General features: G+C 37.8%; 1 protein-coding gene and 1 long non-coding RNA gene across 3 annotated transcripts; one reads left to right on the top strand and one right to left on the bottom strand.

The window, feature by feature from the left end:
• The first annotated feature begins 116 nt into the window (after positions 1–116).
• Positions 117–9,274, top strand: LOC138626290 (uncharacterized). Of its 2 annotated transcripts, XR_011311284.1 has the most exons (4): positions 117–357; positions 7,227–7,317; positions 7,604–7,725; positions 8,617–9,274. It is a non-coding gene; the product is annotated as an uncharacterized lncRNA (long non-coding RNA). The 2 variants fall into 2 exon arrangements; XR_011311283.1 differs by having other exon boundaries at positions 7,604–9,274.
• LOC138626288 (B-cell linker protein) lies at positions 1,768–11,272 on the bottom strand. The gene is made up of 19 exons (XM_069707840.1): positions 11,192–11,272; positions 8,736–8,761; positions 8,605–8,639; positions 8,477–8,514; positions 8,124–8,217; positions 7,946–8,013; positions 7,801–7,849; positions 7,595–7,687; positions 6,564–6,592; positions 5,768–5,804; positions 5,521–5,596; positions 5,255–5,285; positions 5,023–5,059; positions 4,809–4,905; positions 4,588–4,625; positions 4,343–4,386; positions 3,792–3,860; positions 2,619–2,777; positions 1,768–2,457 (listed from the first exon to the last, which is right to left on the bottom strand). Exons 1-19 carry the CDS (start codon positions 11,198–11,200, stop codon positions 2,341–2,343), a joined length of 1,146 nt encoding a protein of 381 aa, XP_069563941.1. The 5' UTR covers positions 11,201–11,272; the 3' UTR covers positions 1,768–2,340.
• Positions 11,273–12,616: the final 1,344 nt, after the last annotated feature.

Below are 12,616 nucleotides of genomic sequence, written 5' to 3'. Positions count from 1 at the left end.
ATTTATTGTAAGTGATGATTTCGCATAAACAGACTGTGTCGAATTTATTTTCCCTCACCAAAGCTGTCGATATAAGAGGTCGGATTTGCAGTTTGTACCCCTCCGCCGCAGCCCCTTCCCCCTTCCTTTGCTCCAACTTCGAAATCAGGGCTCTTGACATGCGCCCCACCTATGCATGATTTCTTCAAGACTAAAAGACATTTAGTCGTTTTTCCAAGAAAAAGTGTCTTGTAGTATGGATGACCCACAGATGTGAGGACTGCTGACGTTACAAAGCGTTTCTTCCAACGAGCTGAAGCTGCATCTTTTTTAACTTTCACAGGATCCCTACTTTCATCACCATCAACGTTATGCCCGGTGAGCAGCAAGTAGTGCACAACTACATAACATATGCGAAGCTTAAATCAATAATTTTCTGTATAATGAATTGCCCTGAAAACAATTTCTGTCCTTATGCAGTGTTAAATGTAGCCCTATGACTGTGGAGGCATTTAATGCTTATGGGTAAAAATTGGAAAACATTCTGAAAGTCCGTGTTTGATCTGTTTCAAAGTCATAGACCACTTAGATCATCAGCTGTCAGTTCGTTGTTTGTTTGTAAAATTCCTCCTTTCACAGGAGCTCACATACACTGTAAGTGAGTATTAGGCACAGAACGTGGACAACACAGACATCATAAAATCAAAAAGCTCCTGCTCCAAAGGTTTTGACTGGCATGGTTCCTGTTGCTATTAAGACATTTATATTTAAACTACACAAATAAGGGATGAGGGTTAACCTGGAGTTGAGGCAGTATGTTTCAGTGTTAATGAATGAAAAGTCTTTTTGGGGCACGCTGGTGATCAAGGGGTCTAAAATGATGATCATGTAATTAAAATGTCTGTGATTTCCACAGCAATTGTAAAGATTACACACAAACAAAAGCAAATAAACCATTCAACTTAAAATTAAATTTAGTCTCAGTGACCGAACAAAAACAAGTTTTTGTCACTTCTCAAGCACTGATTGCACAAGAAAGGGAGAGTATACAGTGCAATGGGTTCAGGTTCAGTTTGTCATCCTCTAACTGAGCTTCAAGATGGCCCACATCCATCTGCCAAATTACACCGGCTACAGGAAGTTATTTAGTCCTCATTTACACAACGGGTTTATGCAAATGAAGAAACTGTCATTGAACAAGCTACAAGCCAGAGCTGAAATCTACCGTGTGACATGATGAGATGACTTTAAACTGTGCTGTTACTATCAGTCAGTTCTAAAAACTAAAGGACATGAGAACATGAGTGTGTGCCTGGAGTGTGAGGCTGATATGCAGAACAACTTGGCACTTTATAGTTTGGGTTTAGTTCATGCAATACATTTGATTTCAGTGATTATTAGTTTTCCTTAAACAAGTTTATATGGATGAGAGTGATGGAAATGTACAATTTAACTCCGGACACATACATATTACTCTACCATGTGGTATTCTAGGTCCAAGATTTATGATTTGGTCTCAAAGAAGATGGTTTCACCCTGACAGGAAGCAGGTGTAGTAGTGTCTGGTGGTCAGCAGCTGCTGAGACATAGCTCAAAAACACATACACACTTCCTGCTCCTGAGGACTCTCACTAATAAGGGTCCATCACAAGCCGAAGTCTGACAACAATGGAGGTTTGAGCTCACTCAAAGGATTTCATCAAACATCAATCCTTCTTAATGTACTTAATCTTCTAATTGATCCACACACACACACCAAGAAATAAAACACACAAAGTAAAACAGTCGTAATTTGGTCTGTATTGCACAGTATATACAACATCACACTAAATAGACTCAAAAAGTCATTCAACTGAACTAGGGAGTAGATACATACTTTAGTTTAAATGAGTGATTCATACAAACCTTTATGTCAGGGGTCCATTATGATGTAAATAAGCAGAAGGGAAAAAGTGATTTTTCAGTTTTGGTCAGTGAAAGAAAGTTATTGCAAGAGAATAATTTCTCCATCCAATAGCTGAAACATCCAGACTGAATGACTGTTACAGTAACAAAGTGGCAGTTTCCTTTTCACTACAGTTAACCTACAATATTTGTTAAAATGATGACATGGTGAAAACAAGAAAAATGACTTGCTATGTTGCTGTCATATCACAAAGGCTGCTGTGAGTCATGAAGGATTTTCAACATCTTTTCAATGCATTGAAAGTTTGTCTCTTTTCACTTATTAACAACGCAGTACCTGTTCTGTATGCCAGATGTCATGGAGGTGTAATTGCAAAAGAGAAATTTTCATCTTGTGGCATTATGCTCCTTGACTCATGTCAATAAAACATGGGAGAGGTTTGTCGTAGTGTAGTTTTAAGGGCGTACAGCGTGAGTTAAATGTGCGGTGTGCTTGGCATGGCTCTTGCTGTCAATCAGAAGCAGTTGGTTATTCTTGTGGTGAGAAATCATCTCGTCGAGACTGATGAAAATCTGACAGAGACGAAGTAAAAGGGAGAAAGGTAGTTAAATAAAAAGCCTGATATTCATACTGAGCTGCCATCCTTTTACAGCCCTACTGTCTTTGTCTTCTTTTTCACTCTCTCTAACAACAGTAAGCTTTCTTCTCTTAAAGCTGTTCTTTTTGCCCTCACCTCTTCGTTCATCTTGCCCTCCTTCCCGAGAGCGTAGCCTTGTGTGTACTCCATGAAGCGGATGGGTATGTTGTACACTTTCTGCTGGTAGAGCACAGCGAGGGTGTACGGCTGGTGGGTACTCTGAGCCGAGCTGTGTCGGATGAGGAAGGCACCGTCCTGCAACACAGAGAAAGATAAATAAAATAATAACTGTAATAATAAATTATTAACTAGAATTACCACCTTGCTGTTTTATGTCTCCGCCAACTAGTCAATTTGCAATCAACATCCACGTCTGTCCTGACTCATGATATATGCAGTGAAGAAGGAATCCTTGGATGGCCAATAAAGTTGACTGGCAGGAGACGATGTTTCAAATATGGATGTTGCTGCAAAGAAGCTACAGATTCTAAAACACTGATGCTTCACAAACATCTTTACACAGAAGATTTATACCATCAGCACAGTTTCAAAGTGGACTCCAAAGATTAGTGTCACCAATTCGGTATCCAACCAAATGTCAAATATGGACAAAATCTCTCCTTCTGTTTCCAAGTTGAATAATGTATTTTTGCACAACCTTTTGATGTCATTGACCTTTGACCTATTGCAGCTAGAGCTGAAACAGCTAAATGAATTGCTTATTTGATTAACAGAAAATTAATTGACAACTAATTTGATTATTAATTAATTGTTTTGAGTATTCTTTTATGGAAATAAATTCTAAAATGATCAGTTCTCAGCTTCTTCTATGTGAATATTTTCTGGTTCCTTTAATCTTTCATAATAATCAACTACTTATCTTTTATTTGTTGACTACCGGTTGCAACAAAAAAAGACATTAGGTGTCACTTTAGGCTTTTGGAAACACTGGTTGACATTTTCCTCCCTGTTTTAACAATTTAAAGAGAAAATATTCAAAAGATTAACTGATAATAAAAATAATCATTAAGACTACAAACAACAGCCGTACAGCCCTGGAGGTGTCTGACTCATGTTTGGCTTTTGTTTTAGTTTTGAGTTTCAGGAAAAACACACACACATTAACAGATTTCTTCATTGTCTGTTCAACACCTTTGCCTTAAGCTCCTGTTTTTGTTTGAAAATAAATAATAATTGTGTTTGAAATAACCCACTATTCCTCAGCTGTTTATTTCACCATGAAGTGAGACATAAACTAATTTGGTTTACCTTGTTGACTCTCTTTAAGAGATCCTCGGCTGTCTTTCTGTTGCAATCTCCAGCAAACCATTCTTTGTCCTGAGATATGCAGGGAGAGACAGCAAATATATCAATAACTGTGTTTAACAGTGGTGGAAAGTAACTCAATTTACTGAAGTACTCACTATACATACTGTACACTAGCTGTTGTACCGGTTACTCCACTACATTTATCTGAGATATATAGTTTCTCATTACTTTTGAAATTAAAACTTTTAACAAAACTCTGTACAAGACAAAAAGTACTTGGGGCCGCTTGACATTTCAGATGTCTGGAAGCTTTTAGATGTTCCACCCAGAAGACGTTTCCCCTCTAAATACAGATTGTTTCATTTAACAGTATGAGGGTCAAAGAGGTCATTTCCATAAACATTTTAATAAAAGTCTTGCAACCTTTAATTACATGTTTGAATGCAGGACTTTTACTTGTAAGTGAATATCTTTGCATTATTATATTTTTAGTTAAGTAACATTTTTGAGTACTTCTTCCACTAAAGTTTCTGTGCATATTAATACTTTACCTCATTCCCAGATTGCTTAGTTATCCTCATACCACCATAGGAGCCTTAAAACAGATAGAAAACAGGTTAAGTGTCATGTGCAAGTTCATGATAAATCCGTGTTTGACAACTCCCAGATGGTAAAAAAAATTTTTTTTAAAAAAGCAAAACATATCTGGATTACATCAAAGTAAGAATCCAAGCAGACCCCCAAATTAACACAGTCATCCCTCAGGATTTGAAGATTTTAAAGAATGTGAGCTTACCCACAGGTTTAGTGTCTGCCATAGGAGGGTTTGAAGGGCTGGAATGAATTAAAACAAAAATGGGTAATATTATACTCTGGGTTTAATTCTGATGTAGTCGTGCAATTGCAGATGGGGTCAACTGCAAAAACAAGCTGGAAATGAATGCAAATCACTGCAGTTTTACATATTTCATCCGTCTGACAGACCTGTCCATCCTCTCTGTACTCTGCAGCTCTTACCTTGGTTTAGCTTCCTTTAGGTTCGCTGGCAGAGGCGGCTTAACACTGGGGGTTGGTGGGGGGAGTTTGGTGGGAAAAGTGGCACGTCTCTCTTCAACTGAAGGAGCGAGAGAAGCAGTGTTTAAAGTCTTCATCATCATCAAGAAAATAGTGTCTTACAGATGTGATTTGTAGTGATTTTTTTTTTAATTAGTAAAGAAGATGTGGTCCTGACCTGTTTTTAACTCATTCAAGGAAGGCAAGAATGAATTCTGAAAGGGAGGAAATACAAGTTTCTGCTGTGTGACACTGCTGAGTTTAATTTCCGACGCAGGAAATGGAAATACGGAGCAGGAATGAAAGCTTGAATTTGTTATTCAGCCTCTGTCTTGACATTCTTACTTCAAATTGGGACAGAGTTTAAGGAAATGACAAGACTCAGCACTGAGATGAATAGACACACTCACAGACTTTGCTCTGGGAACTGGAGGCTTCATCCTGCACACAGTGAGAAGGTTCAATTTTATTGCATGTTTAGCACCAGGAATATACAGTATAATGACACTACTTTAACTACTGCATTTGTGTCTGGCTGCAAAAAACACAGGAGCATCATGGGACATAGAGGGTGAAGCTAAGCGAACATATTACATCACAGGTTACAACAGATTAGAGAATAAAAAAGATTAGGTGGTAGGATGAAAGCTGCGTTGACTCAGTGAGGTGCACTTACATGGGTATGGGAGCAGGTACAAATGTCTTGGGAGATGGAGGCATCCTAAGTGGCCCACGTGGGGTAGGAGGGCAAGCTGAGGAGCAGGCAGAAAGGAAATTATTATTTTTATCACACTTTGCATCATCTGGAAATGAAATCTTGTTGTCTTTCACTAAATGTTTCAATGTAGTCACTAGCAGCACTCACTCTCTCATCAATCACTGCTTTGCAAGCTTGAAATCAACACCTCAGAGATGCAACCTACCTACTGTTGGCTCTAAATAAAGGTCATCATTATCTTCCTGGAATACAAAATGACAAATATCAGGATAGTACAGAGGACCATTAGCTGTAACATTCATTATTATTTATGCTTATGCACATGTGAATATACTGATTTATCTAAGATTTATTGCAAGTTTTTAGGAGTATTTTTAGGAATTTTTAGGGAGTATTAAGTTCTTTAGACCCCTCTCTATAAATGAACAAGTCCTTGTTGGAAGCATCTCTGACCAAAAAAATGTCAAATGGTCTTTTAGACCCCGCGGTGCTCCAGGGGGTAGCTATCAGTACATTCATGTGCTCTCATAAAGGTAGCAGCATATAAACGGCTGCTTAACTAAGTCTATTTTTTTTAAATGCCCCCCTAGACATTGTAGGTGACTCCTTGTGCTTCCTCCATGGGAGTAAACCCCTCAGACTGAAAGAGATGTCTGCTGTCTCTTTATTTTGAGTTTCTTTCAGTGTCACTCTGCAGGAATATTATGTAGATATTGAGTATCAAAAGACTCGGGTGTAGAAAAATACACAATCAGAACATCAAACTTTTAAAGATGTTAAAAGTCGCTTAAAACAGATGCTCTGACCACTCAGACTTTTCAATAGTCAATGTTTGCTGCAGCTGTCATCATAATCCGCTGCATCAGGAAGCTGTGGGCTGCTTGTTGATGTATGAGTCTATTCGTCTTACAAAAACCTCTTTGTTAACAGAAGCTTTTCAACACATGAATTATGTCAGTGAACAATCTTGATAATGAGAAAAGTTAACAAATTAAAGTCACCTGTTCTTCATTTGGATCCAAATACACATCTGAAACACAAAAACAACATACTTGTAACAGAGTTCATAACATAACTAAATGTATGTATATATATATATATATATATAAATGTATATTTATATATATACACACACACACATATATATGTACATATATATATCTTACATTAGAAATATTACCAAAGGAGTAAAGACAAAAAGCAGAAGAATGAAACAGAACTGGACAAAACTAAATATGGTGATTGTTTTCCTTTAAACAATGCAGGAGATATTTTAACTTTGATGAACTGTCATTTAGACATCACTTTGTTCTGTCTTACCAGTCTTGTAATATTGTCTTTTTATGGCTAATTAGATTATTCTGAGATGTTTGAGGTGTCATAGAAAAGCCTCAAGGCACTGCAGCAGTTGGGCTCAGACGGATATTCAAGCAGAAAATGATCTTTTCACTTCAGCAGCATCTTCAGTGCAGTGACTGGGGATTGCTTTGGTGTTCTTCCAGATCACTTTGCAATCAGTATGTTAATGGTGATGAGTTTCTGAGTTACTTAAGGTGCAGCTCAATAGCACTCCAGTAGGGGGCACACTCTACTTTGTCTCAGTCACAGCTACAAAATCTGCTGCTTAATTTATGGCCAGATGTCCTTTTATTTATTTGTTCCAGACAAACTTCTGTTGCTGCTGGAAACAATACACAAACATTAACATTTCAGGATGAAGCACCACAAGGATTTGATCGGATGATCAGCAACACGGTGAGTTTACCACTGCTGCATTTACGTAAATAGCACATGACACATAAAACAAATTTATTTTAGTGTGTTTGGTTGCCTCATTAAGTCCTTTCTTTTCTACCTTCCTTTCTCTCTCTCTGTGTGTGTGTGTGTGTGTGTGTGTGTGTGTGTGTGTGTGTGTGTGTGTGTGTGTGTGTGTGTGTGTGTGTGTGTGTGTGTGTGTGTGTGTGTGTGTGTGTGTGTGTGTGTGTGTGTGTGTGTGTGTGTGTGTGTGTGTGTGTGTGAGTGATTACTGCACCTTCCTCAGGGACTGGAGCAGGGGCTGAGCGGACAGCAGGAGGAGGCATCATCTTCTTTCTCCCAGGCTTCTCATTTCTATCTATCTCCGGCGCTGGGAGGCAGAAGGACATGTCAACATGAAAGGAAAAGGTAGAAGAGATGAAGAGTGATTGGACACACAATAAATGAACAAAATCAGCAGTTGAATACAGATCATCGACTCACGTTTCTTGGTGCTGGGTTCAAAATAGAAATCCTCACGTTGTTGGGGTTTCTGGAGGACAGAAGTGTAGGATTTTAAAACATCCTTTAATGACAGGTGAAGAGACACACACACAAACAGACTGCCAGGACACTGAGCTGTTGTTACCAGGTGTTTGGATGGTCTGGGTGGAGGAGCAGCCTGCCTCTGTGGGGCTGCAGAATTGGACGACCTTTCTGCAAAAAGTAGCATTAACATTATTTTGAGGAAGAAGATAGTTTTCTATTCTCCAGTAGGTATCTTTGCTGAGCAGGGATTCAAAATGTTTCTGAACTAACAGTATTACCCAGATAAATGTCCTCCTCCACTTTTCTCTGTGGGACTTTGACAGCCGGACGCTCACAGGGAGGAGCTTCATACATGTCACCTTCCTCATCATCCTGTCATGGGACAAAAATAATTATAGCTCACAAGACTGTGACTTTTTATACATATATGGTTTGGATTTTGATTCTGTTTTTTGTTCTTGTTTTCAGCTTTGTGTTTCCTGTTTTATTTTGAAAGCCACCTTCCTCTTGAGTCTGTCTCGTTTTATTTTTGTGTTTTTCCCACCTGTTATTGCCTTCATCTGTGTGTGTTGCCCTTATAATAATAAGTGGATAAAGTTTGTGAAAACATCAACTTATTTTTTCCACTTACAAACTCATCCTGGGGCCACCCAAATTCTGCATTGTTGTCTGAAACAGATAGGATATGACAGACATGTATTCGTAAATACTAGACAAGAGGCATCAACGCAATGTTTCAAAAGGGAAATAAAATCTCACCCGTTCTTCTAGGGGGAGCTGGAGGTCCACTGTGTCTGAAAGGAGAAGAAGAAACAAGGTTCGAACTAAATGTGCTGCAATGATCTTTACGGGAGAATAAATGAAGTTAATGCCTCAATCATTATACTTACAGATTCTTCAGTTTTCCAAAGAAGCTCTGAAAAACACCAAAAATTTGCAACGGTTTTAAAAACCAAGTAGAAGCAGAGACAGGAGCAGACAGGTGGGTTCAGATATTTATGTGTGACACAGAGGCACAGATCAAACATTCCTCAACTGTGAATCTGGCTATTAATTATTTACGTTTAATTATTTATCAACTTTATCTATCAGCCTGCAGTCACTGCTGCTCTGTGAGGAAGGCCACACAATAATTACAATAGAGCTTTATTAGTTGGGGGCAGGGGAATAAACTGTACAAGTACTGCTCCCAGCTATATTGTAAAGGATTACAGAGGGGTTTGTTTATATATCAAAACATAATTTGCAAAATATTTTAGTCCTAAAACATGTCAAAAAAAATTTTTTGTGGCTGTTAACAGTGTTGTTTTGCTTTTACCACTCAATATTTGTTCCCATACTTTGACTAAATGTTAAATGGGGAGTAGAGATCCTTTATTCTCACTGTAACTTATTTTGTCTTTTATCTTCATGAGTAATCTGTATGTCTTTTACATGCTACCGTTAATTAAAAATCAGTTTGTTGCAAAAGAAAATTATCAATTAAATCACAGGTAAGATCGTCTGCAGGGAAGTAACTGAGGTTAGTAGGAGGAGGTGATGAACACACACGACAAGCGAAATCAGGAAGAGGGAGTTTTTGTCACAGTGCCAGCGATGTGAAGAGGAAGTGTTGAGGTAAAGTGAATGATTATAGGCCGACAGAAAGTGAGCTGGATAGAGACTGCATTATCTCTCACACATTGGCACACAACATGTCAGTTAACAGTTGCTTTACTGTTGATAAATGGGGAGCAGGTGAGAGGAGCTAAAAGAAAACTACATCACTGTTCTTCTATTTGTGACCTTTTCCTCTCGCAGTTGTTACAAAAATATACATTTTAGAGTTGAGTCAAGTTACAGTGACAATGTGTTTGTGTGAACTGCAGAGTTGAGCTTCTACCTGCTGTAACTTCTCTCTGATGGGACTGTTTTAGATTGTGTACAGGCCGGTCAGAGAAATGTGTTGTCGGTGACACAGAGAGCGAAGAGCAGGAAAAAGGAAAAAAGTTGTGCAGCGTAGCGATATCTAATGCAAACAAGGACAAGACACGCACCATTCAAATGTTTCACTGTACAGACAATAGAAAGTGTGTGTCCGTTATCACAAGCAATTATACAATATGCAATTATATAATAATCAACTACCTTACTATGATTTTACTACTGATTGACAGTATTCTTACATTTTTCATAAGTAGGCAAAGTTGACCAAACAGTGAATTGTGATGTTATTTTGGAAATAATAATATCCACAATAGCTTTAGTGTTGTCACACATCATACAAAGAACTCCTCCAACCACAAAACATCTCTGCCTGAAATGTCTGCAGTAGACAAGAGGATAATGAACTTTGTCATGTCAACAGAAAGGTTCACAAAAGAGTCCGTGTTACCAAAATCCCATCGGAAAATGCTTGTGGATAAACATCATATGAATACAACAATGTTCATGTATGGTGTAGAGTTTATGTGGCATAATAGGGTAGAGTGTAAAAACTTTATGAGCAAACGTCATATTCAGACGCATGCTCGCTTTTAAATGAAATTTTTCTTTGACTCACAGTTATCTTTGCAAAGACTTAAATTTGGGAACATTGGAACTAGACAACAGATGTAAAACTCTGCAAAAAATATCAGCACTATCATTCAAAGTTAGAATAAAAAGAAAACAATTCTCTCAGAATTAGAAACAATCTTTTTTCTAGTCAGAGAAGTTGATTTATCTGTGCTTGAACTATTAAGTGAACACAGCACCCTCTAGACTCGCTCATGTTCACTGAAAAGAGTCTAAAATTCGGATTTTGTTTTTTTAAGTGATAGCAACACTTGGAAAGAAAATAAACTACATTTTACTGATATGTAGAAGTGACACAGTTGGGTCTAACTGAAACATAAACCTTCGAAATGTACACCAACATCAACTAGGACTCATCTTTGTGATCAAAATCCTCGTAAATTACATGGAAAGTATTTGTTTGAAATCTAATACATTTAATTTATTCACCAAAAAATAAGGATTTTCTGGGGCATAGTTTAGAAAAGAACAAACAGAAAGTTTAATAAACTTGTTAAACCTTTGATGGGACTTTTATATAACATCCTGAAGGTAAACATTTGCCTTCAGATTATATTTAAACACTAGCTCTCTCTATTTTTACTGTTTGCCCTCACACTCCCACACAATCACGACTTTAACAGTGTAGATGCCATCATATCTTTCCCCCATTCAGAAAACAATGCTCAAAAGAAAGTACATATACATGGAGGGTTTACAGAGGGCTTCAACTACACCTGCTCACTTCCTTCTTATTCCACCCATTATCAGAATTTAGACCAAAATAGGACAAAATAAAACTGTACTTTACCATTGTCATGATTTGGAGTCGAGTCTCACAGCTCAAGTCATAAGTAAATGTCTTTGTTTCCGTTCTTGGATGCAAATGGTTTTAAAGATTGAAAGAGTGCGATGCAGCGTGAACGTGAAGCAGCTCTAGGTGACCTCATTTGCATTTCCTACCTGTGTCAGAGACAGACAGCCTCACCTGCTGCTCTAATGTCTGCCTTTAAATGAATTGCTGCACTGCACATGGCTCCAAAATTCCCTACTGCACCCTCTTAATGGTCATCTAGCCAACTGAATGTGGTATCATTATCTGCAACTGGAAAAGAAACTTCTTTGTATCCATTGTGCTATCAAAAGTGAAAATTAAATATTAACTTTTAAATCAAATACATGTCAAGGAAGTTTTTCTTATAATTAAGTAGTTAAGCAACACTGACGATCAGATGGCAAAGAACTCACAAAGAGCTTACTGTAATTTACACCTTTAAAACTACAACAATTTAGCAGGAACAAACAAACAGTTTATTGCACTTATATAATTGAAAACAAACTGCAGCCTCCAAAATGAAGTAGCAGCTGTAAAAAAAACAGATGCAAAACATAAACACCTCTCTAAAAAAAAGTGATCTTCATGAAAGTAGGGTTGATTATAGGACTGCTGTATTAGACTGCATTCATTCATAAGTAAACTACAATTACTGCCTCATCATTGTTAAACTCTACCAACTCATCAAGTTGCAGTTAACGTCCATGTCTGAGACTTTGAAGGAATCCCTGTGTTCACATTTTTGGCCTATACAGCTGATTGAGAGTAGACAATGAATCAAATATAGATGTTGCTTCACTCACACCTTTAACCCGACAGCACAGAAGATCTATACAATCACCACAGTTTCAATGTGGACAGTCAAGATTAGTGTCACCAATTCTGTATCTGACGAAACGAAAAATGGGGTCACAATCTCCCCTTCTGTTCCTAAATTATGGCTTCACATTCACAAGACAAGGATGGGCATTAGGTAACAGTGACCTTTTACCTTTGACCAAAATGTAATCAGTTCACTCGTGAGTGCCAAGTTTGAAGAAGTTCCCTGAAGGTAAGTCTGATGTATGGAGTTCACAATAATAGGATGGATAAAATATTTTCAGTTCATCTTTGAGTCAAAGAATGTTTATGCTAAATTTGAAGAAATTCTCTCAAGGCCTTCTTAAGATATCAACATTCAAACGAGTTGGACGAGTGGGAGGTCACTGTAACCTTTGACCACCATAATTTAATTATTCTTTATCTTTGGTCCCAAGAAATTCCATCCAGAGATATTGCGTTCACAAGAAAAGAACAGACAACCTGAAAACACAACGCCTCCGGCTGTGGATATCGATGTCGCAGAGCTATAAAAAACTGTAGGTATCAAAAACACCAAAATATGTGATATTGTTATTATTC

The sequence above is a fragment of the Brachyistius frenatus genome, unplaced genomic scaffold (genome assembly GCF_029030835.1).
Source record: "Brachyistius frenatus isolate BFR_SWC_R1_liver_20210118 unplaced genomic scaffold, ASM2903083v1 Contig_72, whole genome shotgun sequence".
NCBI classification, from domain to species: domain Eukaryota; kingdom Metazoa; phylum Chordata; class Actinopteri; family Embiotocidae; genus Brachyistius; species Brachyistius frenatus.
The sequence above is the reverse complement of the archived record's forward strand: the minus strand, read 5'-3'. Positions and strand labels throughout refer to the sequence as shown.

What these genes read in the sequence shown, in the direction of transcription:
- LOC138626288 (XM_069707840.1), bottom strand. An exon ending in GGTGGCCCCAGGATGAGTTT is followed by an intron (nt 8,218 to 8,476) that starts GTAAGTGGAAAA and finishes GTCCCATGACAG; the next exon opens with GATGATGAGGAAGGTGACAT. An exon ending in CTAAGCAATCTGGGAATGAG is followed by an intron (nt 3,861 to 4,342) that starts GTAAAGTATTAA and finishes TGCATATCTCAG; the next exon opens with GACAAAGAATGGTTTGCTGG.